We start from the raw sequence: 16,477 nt of genomic DNA on the forward strand, positions 1-16,477 counted from the left end.
TCTAACTAACGAGTACTAAAATAATTTTGCTTGCAGTAATTTATTACACGCCGTTAACGAATTGTGCCTAAATTTTACATTAAAGTTTTTACAGTGCTTAATAAACTAGAAATATACATCTAAAACCTTTAAGCATCGTATTTTTTTATCAATGTTTTCAACCAAGATCTTGGCAACATTCACCGCCTTTCTTTACCCAACATTTTCAAATATTATATTTTATCCGTCGTTTATTTTTGTATATTTAATTAATATATTTTATGTAATTTTTGTAATTATAAATTTATTAAAATAAGTATTATTAACCGATTCAAACCAAACAAATTAGAAAATTAGATAGTAAAATTAAAATTTTAAAAGATAAACCCTATACGTTTTTTATCTATTAAAAAGTCTAAATTACAGAAAATCTCCATATAAATACTCACTTTTGTACTTTTTTCTTTTTAATTTTTAAAAAATCTGTATTTTACCTTCTCAATATTTCAAATTGTGCATTTAACTTCTTTCCGTCAGGATTTTATCACTATTATGGAAGGAAGAAGTAAAGGTAATTTAATTAGTTTACCCTTTTTATTAATACCGTACTTTTTCGAAAATATTTCTAAAGTTTTAAAAAGATAAAATATAAATTTTTAAAAGTAAGAAAGAAAAAAATAGATTTTTTTTTTTTGTAATTTAGTTTTTTTAAAAATGATATAAGGTTCTCCTCAAGGCGCGCATTAAATTGGATTTAATAATAAACAGGGGTGATTTAGACATTTTCGTCCGAGTGTGGAAGAGGATGGATATATATAAATATAAAATAAATATAATGAAGCCTTCGGTTTCGGCCGTTTGCGGGCGTTTCGATGCGGAATGAAAACGGGTCGGAGGTGGGAATCTTTCGGGCATGGGAAGAGTCCAAATGGCATCGCCAGACTGGGAACGCAATGCGAGAGGATTTTGATTGGGTAGGAAACCTGAAATAACTCCAAAACTCAGGTGTTTCACACTTCACCACCCCACCCCACCCCACCCCTTAATCTCTCTCTCTCTCTCTCTCTCTCTCTCTCTCTCTCTGCATTGTCTATGGAATCTTTTATTAGTGGCTACATGAAACATGAAACATGAAACAATCAGTAGCAGAGCAGTTCAGTTCAGTTCAGTGAGCGTTATCCGAGTTTTCATTTTGAAGATGGGTACTCGGTATCCACTTCTGCGTTTTACAAATAGGACTCGGGCTTTTCGCTTAGTGGATATTCGAATAAGGGGTTGATTGTATACAGGTTTCTGCAAATATAGTGAATAGTAAATATATTCTCATGAAGTTCAACTTTATATGTTGTTTTTATAAAAATTTTAATATTTTCAAATATATCTCTACCGTTAGGATTCGTTAGAAAAAATTAGTTAACTTAATAAGGTGAATTAATTTTTTTACCCATCTTCAATTAATTGCAAAAAAGTTGTTTTACTTATAAAATAAACAGTACTTTAATAGTAACAAACCAAAGGAATATATTTTAAAATATTAGAACTTTTATATAGACAACATATAAAAATTAAACTTTGTAGGAATATATTTATAATTTACTATATTTGTAACGACCTGTATAAAATTAACCTTTAGAAAAATATCCATATTTGAGGGGTTCGCGTAGGAAGTCTACAGACAAGCTCAAAAAAATTGAAAAGTAACGACGCTTGTTTAGTCCTTTTCTATTTCTTCTTCCCATAAGATGTCTTTCTCTGTTAAAAATATAATATGCCTGTACATTTCAAAAAGGATGTAAATTTTTACACTTTCACTCATAATGACTATATTGGACCTTGTCCTTGTCAGTTTTTTATATATATATTCTAAAAATTCAAATAGGGGGGGGGGGGGGGGGGGGGGGGGGGGGGGGGGGGGGGGGGGGGGGGGGGGGGGAGTTTTTTTTTAAATCTTAGGATGAGGAGGTGTAAGTTTTATATATATTTTTTTTAATGCACAAATAGCATTTTCTAACAATATGGATAAATAGAATTGGCTACAGTTTACTTTTGCTTTCAAACTATGATGTGTGACATTTTTGTTGTCTTAAACTTTGATTTATTATAATTTCTTGACTCATATTTTTTTACTATTATTGTAATTAAGTACTACAACATAACTTTATTGGCTCGAATTATTATATATTGCTGATATTTAAGCCAGTAATGTAGTATCTTAATTATTTTGACTTATCAACCGTATGTTGTTATATTACTACCAATTATATGATATTACTATCTTCAAACCATTCTGAAAAAATTGAGCTAAAAAATACAAACAAATTAGTAATTTGAGACTAAAGTGTCATCTTGCCTCATAGTTTGAGCCTTTGAGTGCAAGCTCAACATGAAAATCCACTTAGTGTTTAATAACTTTTGCATTTGTAGCATCTACTATATATATGTTAATCTTTGCTGTCTAATAATTTTATTATACTAAATGAATACAAATTTAGTGTTCGGGCGAGCAAGAAATGTGGGGAGCTAACTTCATAAATATCACATAAAATCTCACAAACCTGGCGAGGGGGAAATAAATATAAATATATAGAGTGAGGCTACTATGCTATCGGAAGCACGGAGCCTTCCGTGCTTCTAGCTCGTTTTCGATGTTGCGACTTTCGAATCGTCGATCGGCTCCGTTAAACTTGATCTAGAGTATTTGAAGTACTAGAAAATAAATTTTATAATTTTACGATATCATTTGCCTAGTGAACGAAGGGGCTCAAAATCAACGGCTGAAAATAAAAATCTTACAAAATGTAATAATATGACATTAAAATTTTAAATCAAAGATATTGATCTTGTTTTATATAGTATAAAGAATTTTCTATCAAAATTTCACATGATTTGGATATTTCTACACCGTTAAACTTGCAAACGGCTCACTACGGCCATTAAAATTTGTTGATTTTGAGCCCATTCGATCACTAGGCAAATGATATCGAAAAATAATAAAATTTATTTTCTAGGTACTCCAAATACTCTAGATCAAGTTTAACGGAGCCGATCGACGATTCGAAAGTCGCAACATCGAAAACGAGCTGGAAGCACGGAAGGCTCCGTGTGCTTCCGATAGCATAGTAGCCTCACTCTTATTTTTTTATATATATATATAGAGTTTTGCTAGAATACTATCAGTAGTAAACGAGCCGTTTTACTAACTATTTGTTTTCGATGATAGAGCTTCCAAATTGACGATTGGCTCTGTTGAACATGATCTATACCACTTGAAGTGTTTAGAAATCAAATTTCAAATCTTTTCGACATCATTTGCCTAATGATCAAAGGGTTTCAAAATTTGTAATTTTAATGGTCGATAAGAAGCGTTTTCTCGTTTAACGGTGTAAAGATATCCAAATTAATTGAATTTTTGTTAGAAAATTTTTTAAACTATTTAACACAAGATTTATACTCTTGATCTTGATTACAAGACTCCTATCATTATTTTTTAAAGAATATTCATTTTCAACCATTCATTTTTCTGTTCACTTGATGGATAAAAGAACAATATCGAAAGTGCGTGAAATTTGATTTCTAGGTAGTTTAAATGGTTTAGATCATATTTAACGGAGCCGATCGTCAATTAGAAAGCTCTATCATCGAAATTAAATTGATAGTAAAACTCTATATATATTATATATAATATATATATATATATATTATATAGTGTATAGAGTAGGGCTACTAGATACTTGTAAAAGTATCGCAATGGGATGTGATACTTGATGTGTTTTTAGCCTTTGGATGGAGAGATGTGAGTTGAGAATGGATTGGTGGTAGGTGGTGGGAGGTGGATAGTGGTTTTAATCAAAGGCTATTTAAAATCAAAAAGTAATACCATTTAAAACCTAATGACATGAGTGGTGCATCCTTGTTGAAGAGTATCAATAGCTATCTAATTATGTTCATATGGACTATACATATAGTATAGAAGAGAGAGAGAGAGAGAGTTTTGCTAACTACTATCAGTAGTAAACGAGCCGTTTTAACCTATGTTGTTTTCGATGATAGAGCTTCCAAATTGACGATCAGCTCCGTTGAACATGATCTATACCACTTGAAGTGTTTAGAAATCAATTTTCAAATCTTTTTGACATCATTTGCTAATGATCAAAGGGTTTCAAAATTTGTAATTTTAATGATGGATAAGGGACGTTTTCTCGTTTAACGGTGTAAAGATATCCAAATCAATTGAATTTTTGTTAGAAAATTCTTTAAACTATTTAAAACAAGATCTATACTCTTGATCTTGATTACAAGACTCCTATCATCATTTTTTAAAGGATATTCATTTTCAGCCATTCATTTTTCTGTTCACTAGATGGATAAAAATAATATCGAAAGTGCGTGAAATTTGATTTCTAGGTAGTTTAAATGGTTTAGATCATATTTAACGGAGCCGATCGTCAATTTGGAAGCTCTATCATCGAAAACAACTCGATAGTAAAACGGCTCGTTTACTATCGAGAGTATTCTAGCTCAACTCATATATATATATATCTATATATATAGAGGGGAGCTAGAATACTTTTACAAGTATCACCTGGGTGGTGCTTTAGTGTTTTTAGTCCTTGGATGGAGAGATGTGAGGTTGAGATGATGGTGGTAGGTGGTGGTAGGTAGAATAGTATTTGACCCAAGAACTATTAGTAATTAAGAAGTAGATCCAATGGCTAAAAACCTAATAGCACCATGGGGGTGATACTTATAAAAGTATCCTATCTCAACTCTCTCTATATATATATAGAGAGAGTGGAGCTGGAATACTATCGGTAGCAAACGGGCTCCATTGCCACCCATTTGTTTTCGATGATGGAGCCTCCAAATCGACGATCGGTACCGTTGAAAATGATCTATACCACTTGAAGTATCTAGAAATCAAATTTCATATTTTTCCGATATTGTTCTCTCGTTCATCAAGTGGGCGTAAAAATGAACGGCTGAAAATGAATATCCTCTAAAAAGTGATAATAGGAATTTTGTAATCAAGATCGAGAGTGTAGATCTTGTTCTAAATAGTTTAAAAAATTTTCTAACCAAAATTCAATTGATTTAGATAGTTTTACACCGTTAAATGAGAAAACACCTCATATCGACCATTAAAATTACAAATTTTGAAACCCTTTGATCATTAGGTCAATGATATCAAAAATATTTGAAATTTAATTTCTAAATATTTCAAGTGATATAGATCATGTTCAACGGTGCCGATCGTCGATTTGAGGGCTCCATCATCGAAAACAAATGAGTGGCAAAAGAGCCCGTTTGCTATCGATAGTATTCTAGCTCAACTCTATATATATATATATATATAGTAGGTCTTGTGTGCTATTAGGAGAACGGACCCCTCCTGCTCCTAAGTCGTTTTTGATAATAAAGTTTTTGAATCGACGATAGGCTTCGTTAGACTTAATCTAGTGTATTTGAAATATCTAAAAAATAAATTTTGCGATTTTTCGAAATCATTTACCTAGCAATTAAAAGGGTTCAAAATCAACAATTTTTAATGGTTGATGTATACCATTTGCAAGTTTAACGGTGTAGAAGTATTCAAATTGGATAAAATTTTGATAGAAAATTTCTTTATACTATTTACTGCATGATCAATATCTTTAATCGAAAATTTTAGTGCTATATCACCACTTTTTTTGAGATTTTTATTTTCAGCCGTTGGTTTTGAACCCTTTCGATCGCTTGGTAAATAATATCAAAAAATCACAAAATTTATTTTCTAGATACTTCAAATATGCTGGATCAAGTCTAACTGAGCCGATTGTCGATTCGGAAACTCCATCATCAAAAACGGCTCAGGAGTACGGAGGCCTACGTGCTCCTGAGAGCATAGCAGCCCTGCTATATATATATATATATATATATAGTTGAGCTAGAATACTTTCAAAAGCACCAAAGAGATTGTGCTTTTGAGTTTTTAGCCTCTGGATGGAGAAATGTAGGGTTGAGATGATGGTTGTAGGTGGTGGTAGGTGGTGGTAGGTAGAATAGTGTTTGATCCAAGGGGTATTAATAATTAAGGAGTAGATCCAAAATCTAGAAATTTAGAAGCACCAAGGGGTTGGTGCTTCTAAAAGTATTCTAGCTCAACTCTCTCTCTCTCTCTCTCTCTCTCTCTCTCTCTCTCTCTTCTCTATTCTCTCTCTTCTTCTTTCTCTCTCTCTCTCTTCTATATATATATATATAAGTTCGAATTATTCAGTTATATGGTCATATAGGTCTCTGATTTTGTACTTATGTTTATGCCAAAGTCAAAAATTAAATAAATTTTGGACAAAATTTTATCACCGAATGCTAATGAACGGTTAGTCTAGATTATTCTCATTTGTGTGAGCTCAAAGCGATCAATTCAATTTGCTGTTCATTTTAGAAAGGCTTTCCGGCATATTAATGGAGATATTGGAGGCATTTGGCCAGGATTAAAAAGTGTAGATGGCAAAGTGCTTGACAAATGGAGAAGCATAAGTACAGCTTATCCAATAGATACCGTAAGAATAATTAGAACATACGTAATCGAATTCGTTGTCCCGGTTTCTTGACCAATTATGCCGTATGTTCGTTTGCCGATAGGATGATTTTTTTTTATATTTTTTTAATTCTATGCTTAGTAGTTTTGCATGTTTTATAAAGCTATTTTTCCAGTATGATAGATCATGAATTCAAATCACAGTATCCATCATCTAACACCGTTGCCATTGTAAGATTTGCTAAAGCATACGTGCAAATTAGTGAGAGAATCAAATCATAGTGAGATTAATTTCTTAAGTGTACATCGGATCTCTTGTCAAAAGCGTGTCTATGAACTCTTCAGATGCATAAATCATAGAGTAAACAAGAAGGATTCTAAAGCCAAAAAGTATTCAAAGGCAAAAGCAAAGCAAAAAAGAAACACACAGAATAGTAGTACAAAGCAGAGAACAGAGAACAAACAAACATTATATATCGCACCATCTCAAAACCTACTGATCATCAAAGTTGATTGGCCAGGGATCTCCTCCAGCCTGTAATTAACCACCACTTCTCATTCTAGCTCAAAAGTTCCATTAATTCCACTCTTTTTCTTTGTATAAAACCACGCTACCCCCATACACCTCCTCAAACAGTTACACTACCCAACACTCTCTACAACACCACCATGGCAGGTCCCCGCCGCGGCGGCAGAAGCACCGGGACCGCCCCGCGCAGGCGCCTGAGCCCCCTGCGCTGCATCGCCATCGCCCTCGCCGCCGTCATCGTGGTTGCGGGCCTTGCGGGTCTCATTTCTGGCTCGCGGTCCGCCCCGCCCCGGTCGAGTACACCGTCGACGGCGCCAGCGTGCGCGGCTTCAACATCACGGCCCGCGGGGACGCCCTCAACGCGACGTTCGACCTGACCCTCCGCGCCGACAACCGCAGGAACCGGAAGGTGGCGCTGTACTACGACAGCTTCGAGGTGGCGGTGTGGTACGGCGAGCAGATGCTGGCGTTTACGGAGGCGGCGCCGTTCTTCCAGCCGCGAAGGAACGTGACGAGGATCGAGGCGGCGCCCGCGGCGCGGGAGGCGCCGCTGCTCCCCGACGTCGCGAGGAACATTAAGCACGACCGGTCGGCCGGGGAGCTGCCCGTCGAGGTGAGGGTCCGGGCCAGGATCCGGTTCAAGGTAGGAGTGGTGAAGACCCGGCACTACATGCTCAGAGTGTACTGCCCCCAAGTCATTATAAAGCTCTCGTCGCCTACGTCGTTTGATAGAGTGTATTGTGATGTTGATATCTGAGTGTGTTTTTGAGGTTAATTAATTAGATTGGTGTGTTGTTTGACGGTTGGAGATGTTACGTAATGATTGATTGGAGTGCAGTAACTATTTTTGTTTTTTATTATTTTTGGGATTCGCATAAAATATTCCAAGCGTAAGTATTGATTCAAAAGTTCACATTAATCCCCCCCCCCCCCCATTATAAACAACAGCATCAAACGCTTTGTATACTAGAATTTTTCGTTATTAATTTTAATTTTTGACTATTTATATTTGTTAAATTATATATTTAATCAACCACTACTCAGCTAAAATTATTATTATACATAATGTATTATTTTTATCAAAAGGACGAAACTAATAGCACAAAGGAATTAGTGCTTATATTAGTATTGATAACCTATTCATTATTCTTAACTTTAATATTTGGATAATATAGTATACTTCCATCAGCATTCCAGGGATTATTTTAATTTGGTGTAGTTAGCTTCTATGTTAATCATCACTGGGTCAAGATTCTTTGCTTTCTTTGGGCTTCAGCCACTTCGTAGGGCCCACTCGAAACAGGCCCAGATCGCCTACTCGCAGAGAAGTTCATTTCTAGTTACTCTTCCCATATTTTTTTTTTATTTTAATCATGAATTATTCTCATTAATTTAATTTAAGTTGTATTATAATTAGTAATTTTATTACTGATTTATTATTAATTATTGAAGAAATTCTGTTTAACTGAAAACGGGAAAAGCTTTTATTTTATTTTATTTGTTTGTTTTTCCGTGCCTGAGAATCAATCTTTGAAAAAATATTGGAGGAGCCGCCCCTAACAATTTCTAGTAGAAACAAGAATAAATGTTTACGTCTGCATGGTAGAATTATTGAATTTATTCTTGAAATTAATCAATAGTCAATATTCAACGTAAGATCAAGCATCTTTCAATAGTTACTTGTAAATCAAATGTGTTGTGATTCCGAGAAAAAAAGAAAGTAAATAAAAACTAGTTATGTAAGCGATAACAATGTTTCTTTTATTTAGTGGGAGCTACTAAGAAAATGTCAATACCAATAGGTGTCAAAACTTACCTTAATGTGATATTGTCGAATCATCTAATTCCGGAGGAAAACTAATGTTTTATTAGTGTTTGTTTTGCACTGCTGGAGTTTCTAAGAAGTACCAATTTTTTTTTTTTTTCCCCTTTTTTGCTTAAATTTTCTCCAATAAATTTTGTATGCGTTCGAATCAGCCAAATATGCAAAATTGAAGTTTTTAAGCTTACAATTTATAGTTATATTTAAGGTTTTTTTCATAATAAAAGCTCCAAAAACTAAAAGAGTGAGGAAGTCATATACACGAGCGTTGTCAAAATTTGTAGTTAGTGAAACACACACTTCATTACCATTGCAAGTTTAATTTGAGATGATCATATGCTTCTACTGCGCAGTGGGATTGTTCTTTGCCTCGCTCGTTCCTCTGTGATCATTTGGATCTGTTCCATGGCCATTGTCACCTCCTCCTCCCTTACAACATCTCTCTCTTCCTCTTCACCACCACCACCGCCACCGCCACCGCCACCATTCGTACTTCCTCCGGTAGCGGCCATCTCGCTGACCGATATGCTGCAACACCGACAAAGCGGGCACGAGTCGTTCAGCACGAGCCACCGGTCGATGCACTGCGGGTGGAACACGTGCGCGCACATCGGGATCACCTTCACGTCCTCCCCCTCCTCAAACTTCGTCAAGCACACGACGCAGTCTTCGGGGGGATTACCGGTCTCCGTCGCTCTCACGCCCTTGATGCTACCGTACGGCATCGAGGGCAGCGGCCTCGAGGCCGCGGTCGGGAAGAAGCGGCCGTGGGGGTGGTGCTGCAGCTGCTGCATAAGGCGGTGGCCGTGGAGTGCGGCGGCAGTGGCGGCGGCAGTCCGGTGACCGCTGCTGCCGCGGCGGCAATAGCCCCAAAGAAGGACGAAGCAGAGAAAGGCGAAGAAAAAGACGATGACGGTGTAGAACCCCGACGACAGGTTCAACTGCAGCACAGAGCTTGGTGCAACAAGAGAGGGGGCCATGGCGGCCACACTAGATAAGCTTCTACTTCTGCTGTAGCAACAACGCATTTTTTTTTCTTAAATTTATTGCAGTATAATAATATAAAATGTTAGAGATCTTCTATTTATAAATGAAATTGTGGATAATTTGGATGCAGATTATTCGTGTGAAGCCAAAATGGGATAGTGATCGTAAATTTAATAGAGATTTAATTTCCGAGTTGCCTGTTTTCTGTGGTGTGCCGTCTCTGTGTGCAATGGCCGTGGAATTGAAGAGAGGTGTGATAGGAACGACTTTGGCTGCGTCGGGCGAAGTCGAGTGGAAGGCCCTTCTTTGACTTTTATTAGGATTCTGTCAAAAGATATTTCATAGGTACCCTCTCATGTAATTTATCTTGAGAAGGGGCTAACTATGCATCCAAAATCTGGATGTATTTATAACATTCCTCTGTCTAAAAATTTAAGTTTGCTTTTTCAAAATTTTAGTTTTTTTTTTAAAGTTTGCTTTTCCAAATTTTTAGTTTTTTTTTTTTTTTAGAGATAGGTAGCACGCTACCCGCTTCGTTTATTTCATTTAGAAATAAACTTAGCTGGAATGTGAATCAATTAGGATTCGAATTTGAGACCTCGGGTACCAACTACCAAGTCCTTTGCCATTTGCGTTAGGGACAGTCGGTAAATTTTTAGTATTAAAGAAAAAAGTTAATCAGTCTAGTGTAGAAAATTAATTTTTAGATAGGAAAATGTAAGATTTACCATTATATTTTAGGTATATAAGTAGCATGGCTCGTTTATTTTTTACGAATGCAAATTTTTACAGTATGTACATCAGATTGATTTCTTTTCTTTTTAAGAAAGATATCAAGTTATTCATTTTGTTTATTTTTTTAGAAATGAAGTTAATGAGTAATATAAAATGACTAGCCTTCAAATTTGAGATCTCGAATATTAACAGCTAAATCTATAGGTAATTGTGCTAGGTATCAGTAAGATTAAGTACGTGCCAAAGAAATCCTGTGCTCTAAACTATAGAAAATTGGCAACCTTGTCAAAATAAAAAAAGGTACTTGATGCAATAACTATAGCAGGATTTTTGCTGCAACAATATAACAATATTGATAGATAGATAGATAGATAGAGTTAAAAAAAGACACATTATTAATCTTATCCAATTCGTCTCATACTCTCGTCTTTTTTGAATGTTTCACGACATGTGCCGTAGCCAATACAAAATTTTCTCACATGTAGTTGTAACCTTACGTAAGTATAATAATAATAATAATAATACTTGGTCAGTGGGTAACTTTATCATCAATTTCCATAAAAAGAAAAAGAAGAAGTTATTAATCATAAGTTACTTTTGTTCAACTATATTTTTTTTTTCATTGCAAGGTCTCGTTGCCCCCACCTTTTTAGCCTAGTTCATATCATCAATGAATGAAGCCTGCTATTTTTCTCTTAAAAAAAAAAAAAAAGCTATGTTTTTGTTTTGTTCTTGTTAAAAAAATTTGGGCACACACGTGCTCGTCGCGTTTCTACGCTTGGGCCCAAACCCAAATTAAACCCAATATAATGCGAGCAAACTATGATGAAAAACTGGGCCTATCCCATATAAATGTAACATGGGCTCGGTCGGTGGTTCCTCATATAAAACTGGGCCCCTTCTCAACCCCACTCTAAACAGCTTCTTCAATCGTCTCCTTTTCGTTCTTTCATTTCTAGGGTTCGTTCGAGAGAAGGTTTTCGCGACGCAAAATTGGCTACTCGAGGTGCGAATTCCTCCTTTTAGATCTCTCAATAGGCCCCAAGTTTTCGATTTTGCGAATTTTACTAGTCCTATTGGATCGTGTATCTATTGCTCGATTTTGTGGTTTTTGGTTGGTCTTTTCATGTTATTGGTTATTTTGCGAATTGATCTAGGTTTTATTTTTTAATTTTTGGTTGATTATATGTATCGTGGGAATGGGCGTTCGTTTGATTTAGGAGATGGGCGAGATTTTGGATTTCTTTGATGTATTTTTGCTATTGTTGATGTTCCGTGAGGCCCAAATCGGGCGTGATCTTAAGCAATTAGAGCTGAAATTCGTAATCCGCGTGTAGCAATTTGTTATGTTTCCAAGCAGAGTAAATTTTGGTTTGGTAGATATGAGCGTAATAATCTTAGATTCGTGGATGAAATCTTAAGATGAGTGATTCACACTATTTTGCTATTGTTGATGTTTAGTGAGGCCCAAATTGGGCGTGATCTTTAGCAATTAGAGCTGAAATTCGTAATCTTCGTGTAGCAACTTGTTATGTTTCCAAGCAGAGTAAATTTTGGTTTGGTAGATATGAGCATAATAATTTTTGAGTAGTGGATGAAATCTTAAGACGAGTAACTCGTGTGAATCTAGCAATGTTTTTTTTTCCCCCCTTTTTTCCCTTGCAGCTCACGATTTTGTTGAAGTAGATTGAAGAGAATTTATGTTGGTTGGGTTGTTCACTATTTTGTCTGAAGCTTGTGATCTTGCGCGCCATTATTGTTATCACATCCTTGTAACTTATTGATTACAAGTGCGATCAATTCGGCAAATATAGCGCAGATCTTGTGGAGCATGTTATGTAAAATTATCTGAAGTCATAAGCATATCACCTTGTGCACATATATTGATAGTAAAATAAATTCATGACCTGATAGGAGATCCTTGTCCTTGCCTATCTAAATCTAAAATTATTATGCTCCAATAGAAAATTTCTTGGATTTTATATTAGGAATAATACGGAACAAAAGAGTGGTCTTTCTGAACAACTGGCCAGATGCCCTGACTAGGTCTGTATTTGTTCCTTGGAGACTGATTTAGTACATTTTGCTAATAAGTTCATTGCAATTTGTAAATCGTACCAAACTAGTTTTTCATTTCACTTCTTGTGCCCTAATTCTGGTAAAATAGCCTTTACCTCTAAAAAGTTTATGAATGTTCAGCTTATCTCTTGGCTGGAAAATTTTGTATATGTAACTTTTGATACTTTGTTACTGTTAAGTGACCTCAGCAATCTTATATCTTACTTTCAATCGCTGTCTGTCAGTCTAGCAATACTTTTCTCCAAATGTGCACTAGCTAGTGAGGAATATATCATATATGTGTTACTTACATTGTGTCAGATGGCAAGTTACGCTTCAAGAGGTGGACCTTCTAATGGCTCTGTCTACGTATGTAAACTACCTGCTGGAACTGATGAGAATATGCTTGCCGAGTATTTTGGCACTATAGGGTTGCTAAAGGTATGGGGTCTCACCAGGTATCGTTTTAAAACCATCTCAGAAGTTCTTCAAATCTCTTAAACATGATTATTTCTGTTGAACTATCCAACATGCTTATCACACTGCTTGGCTGTTTGTATGTTTGAATCACTGCAGAAGGATAAAAAGACTGGCAGGCCAAAAATTTGGTTGTACAGGGATAAAGTGACCGACGAACCAAAGGGTGATGCAACGGTTACATATGAGGATCCGCATGCTGCTTTGGCTGCAGTAGAATGGTTTCACAACAAGGATTTTCACGGGAGCACCATTGAAGTATACATAGCTGAGTCAAAGACCAAAGATTCAGTTAGTGACTCAGTTAGTGCTGCAAATCCAAGTATGGCAGATGATTTTGGCGGATATGATGAAATGGACAACGGCACAGGCCGAGGTAGAGGACGAGGTGACCCCTCCGGGAAAGCATGGCAGCAAGATGGTGATTGGTTATGCCCAAATACAAGGTCTGTGGCGATTGGTGAGCGACTTTTCTTGCACTGCAAATTTCATACTACTAGTCCAGTCTCTTTTTCGCGAATATATTTTCTTTTCTCATGCCTTTTCTTTGTAGCAGCTGCTCCAATGTGAATTTTGCATTCCGTGGTGTGTGCAACCGTTGTGGAACAGCTCGCCCTGCGGGTGCTGGTGGCATGGGTGGTGGCGGTGGTGGTGCTGGTCGAGGAAGGGGCCGTGGCGGTAGTGATGCAGGTGGAAGGAGCCGCCCTGTTGGTGGTCCTACAGGTCTTTTCGGTCCTAATGATTGGTCCTGCCCAATGTAAGAAATATCCCACCTGGTTAAAACTCCCTATACAAAATTTTCTTTTTTTTCTTTTGAAGTATCATCGTAAGGACTCAAAAATCCAAGCAAATCTCCCAAGCTTTTAAAGGGCAAATGCCCTCTAATTTGTTATATGTAGCTTCCTTTTGAGGTTAATATCTTTATTTGGAACTGTTGATGTAGAAACGTGCTATATTGACTTTATGGACTTAACTTTTGCTCGCTAGTCACAATCCAGTAAAGATATGGAGTATAAATGCAGTGATGGTTAATTCTCAGAGATTGTTATGGAATAACATAGAGAAAGTTTTCTTCTTTTTTTCTTTTTGAATTCTTGAAAGTTTGTTTACCTATTCTGCAGAAATATATGTTAGAGTGCTTACATTCGTATTATGTATCTCCTCTCTTTTGGCATGTTATTGATACTATGCAATAAGAAATATTTTTCCGTGTGACAAATGAACGTAATATGATATTTGATATTTTATTTTTTGGTTACGAAATGAGCATTTCAGGTGTGGCAATATTAATTGGGCCAAGCGGACTAAGTGCAACATCTGTAACACCAATAAGCCAGGTCACAATGAGGGTGGTGTGAGGTAAGAAAGCTTTTCACTACTGTGCTCGCAGCACAGTTATCGACAATTTATCTTTTCTTTTCAAATTTAAAGCTGTAGCATTATTGGTTACTCAGCAATTAATAGTTTTGCTGTTCGGTTCTCGAGAATTGAATTATTTAGAACTCATTTCATTGTTAATTTCTCAGAGGAGGCCGTGCTGGTGGTTACAAAGAACTCGATGAAGAAGAAATAGAAGAAACAAGAAGGCGCCGAAAAGAAGCTGAAGAGGTTAGGGCTGAGTTTCTTTAATTTGCATGCCTATGACTATTTTTTTTTTGTTTTTTACCCCTCCTGCAGACAACTTTTTTTTCTTTGCGTTAAGGACGATGGAGAGATATATGATGAGTTTGGTAACCTCAAAAAGAAATTCCGTGCCAAAGCACAGCAATCTGAAGCTGGACAGGCGGTCCCAGGTTCAGGTCGTGCTGGATGGGAGGTAGAAGAATTAGGTATGTTTTGCTCTCTCCTAAGATTGTTTATATTTTTTCCTTTATTTCCTGTAGCTACAGCGTTAATAATATTCATCTGTGAAAATTATTTGTGGAGGAGTTTTTTATTGTTTTTGATTACCATTTACTTTTGGCATTGAATAATGGGTTTTTGTAAGAGAGCAATGTCTTGAATGGCTGTTGCAGATGTGACTGGAAGAGATGGCAGAGAGAGAAGCAGAGACCGGGGAAGAGATTATGAAGACAGGGAGAGCAGCAGGAACAGGGAAAGGGATGGTCATGAGAGGGAGAGGCGAAGGAGCCGTAGCAGAGACAGGGAGAGGGATCGCGATAGGGAAAGGGGGAGAGACAGAGAAAGAGACCGTGATTATGACAGAGGCCGCGAGTATGGAAGAGAGCGTGACTACTACAGAGCTCGGTAGTAGCAGCCAATTCTCGGCTTTTATTTCTGGTAAATTTTGGATGTGAAGTAGAGTTGGAAAGTACTTGCCTTCTTTCTCTGCATCCTTTCCCCTTGCTATGGTCGATGTGCTTGTAACTTCTTTTCTTCTTTGATCATCCTTGTTGCCAAGTTGCTCGACTTTATCTTCTAATGCTGGTTGACGTCTATTGTTCGCTCTTCGTGTTCTGGACAATTCTATGTTACAAATTAAGTTACTTATATTAGAAGACTTGAATGATGAAATCTGGTGGAGAGTAGTTTGTTCCACCCGAATAGTCGTGGTATCTTGTTGGTGGTGGTCAAAATTGTGTTGCTGCACTACATTTGAATGGTTGTAAGTTATAAGGTAACTAGTTCTATTATATCTCCCGTAAACTAGGCACTGCTAGCCTCATTGTGCAAGGGCTTTACTCCGTTCAGTTGTACAGAGTTTCATTATTTGCTTCATGCAAAGCCGCGAGTTTCGGTATCTGCAATCTGTTATATCATTTGATTGCATCATGCCTAATCCATTTTTTCTGTGCTCAGCTGATTCAGGTTTTTTGGTTGAATTTTGGATATATAACTAACATTTTGCTTCTCAATAATTAATGAAGCATCGGATTAAACATATATATATTTTTGATGATAAAGTACAGTAAAAATATTTTTCTATTAATCATGGACGAGTGAATTTTAGGAGGATAATCTTATTGGTGGGTATATCACGTGAATAATATAATGGGTGTATTTTAGATTTCTTTTCTGACTTATGGGCTCAAAGGGAAATAAAGTTTAGCGTATTATATTTGTACTGCATCATTTGTACTACATTATTAAAAACAAATAGTTCATTTGAAAGTAAAAATATAATAAAAATATTTTTTTATAATCATAATAGAATAAATAAATTAAAAAAATATTTTGATTGATTAGAAATGCCTCGTGATTAATATAACTGATATATTCTAATATAAATAAAATACATTCTCTCTCAGACACACATACATCATTTGCCATCTTACAAAAGAGGGAGATATCCGTCCACCCCCATTCCTCATAGGTTAAGATTCCTATACCCCATCTGGTTGAATCTAATCTCTCTCTCCCTCTCCAACTTTCA

General features: G+C 36.2%; 3 protein-coding genes across 4 annotated transcripts; 2 read left to right on the forward strand and 1 right to left on the reverse strand.

The window, feature by feature from the left end:
* Positions 1 to 6,939: 6,939 nt before the first annotated feature.
* On the forward strand, positions 6,940 to 7,821 carry LOC109705471 (uncharacterized protein At1g08160-like). Its single transcript, XM_020226203.1, is given in 2 exon segments — positions 6,940 to 7,286; positions 7,289 to 7,821. Coding segments are annotated over 2 exon segments (615 nt in total). The 5' UTR covers positions 6,940 to 7,165; the 3' UTR covers positions 7,783 to 7,821.
* A 1,195-nt stretch (positions 7,822 to 9,016) lies between these two features.
* LOC109705473 (putative RING-H2 finger protein ATL50) lies at positions 9,017 to 9,884 on the reverse strand. Its single transcript, XM_020226204.1, has one exon. It carries the CDS (start codon positions 9,873 to 9,875, stop codon positions 9,180 to 9,182), a length of 696 nt encoding a protein of 231 aa, XP_020081793.1. The 5' UTR covers positions 9,876 to 9,884; the 3' UTR covers positions 9,017 to 9,179.
* A 1,589-nt stretch (positions 9,885 to 11,473) lies between these two features.
* On the forward strand, positions 11,474 to 15,650 carry LOC109705480 (transcription initiation factor TFIID subunit 15-like). 2 transcript variants are annotated; one of them, XM_020226212.1, is made up of 8 exons: positions 11,474 to 11,575; positions 12,949 to 13,068; positions 13,204 to 13,550; positions 13,661 to 13,861; positions 14,380 to 14,463; positions 14,631 to 14,712; positions 14,807 to 14,933; positions 15,120 to 15,650. In XM_020226212.1, the coding sequence occupies exons 2-8, from the start codon at positions 12,949 to 12,951 to the stop codon at positions 15,353 to 15,355; spliced, it is 1,197 nt and encodes a 398-aa protein (XP_020081801.1). In that variant the 5' UTR covers positions 11,474 to 11,575; the 3' UTR covers positions 15,356 to 15,650. The 2 variants fall into 2 exon arrangements, with proteins under 2 accessions (XP_020081801.1, XP_020081802.1); XM_020226213.1 differs by lacking the exon at positions 11,474 to 11,575 and having other exon boundaries at positions 12,949 to 13,085.
* Positions 15,651 to 16,477: the final 827 nt, after the last annotated feature.

This window comes from Ananas comosus, unplaced genomic scaffold (genome assembly GCF_001540865.1).
Source record: "Ananas comosus cultivar F153 unplaced genomic scaffold, ASM154086v1, whole genome shotgun sequence".
In the NCBI taxonomy this organism is placed as follows: Eukaryota; Viridiplantae; Streptophyta; class Magnoliopsida; order Poales; family Bromeliaceae; genus Ananas; species Ananas comosus.

Excerpts from the sequence above, each read along its gene's own strand:
- LOC109705473 (XM_020226204.1), bottom strand. The coding sequence starts at position 9,875 with ATGCGTTGTTGCTACAGCAGAAGTAGAAGCTTATCTAGTGTGGCCGCC.
- LOC109705480 (XM_020226212.1), top strand. The coding sequence starts at position 12,949 with ATGGCAAGTTACGCTTCAAGAGGTGGACCTTCTAATGGCTCTGTCTAC. Across the intron at positions 13,551-13,660 it reads TGGTTATGCCCAAATACAAG|CTGCTCCAATGTGAATTTTG; the intron begins GTCTGTGGCGAT and ends TCTTTGTAGCAG. Across the intron at positions 14,934-15,119 it reads ATGGGAGGTAGAAGAATTAG|ATGTGACTGGAAGAGATGGC; the intron begins GTATGTTTTGCT and ends TGGCTGTTGCAG.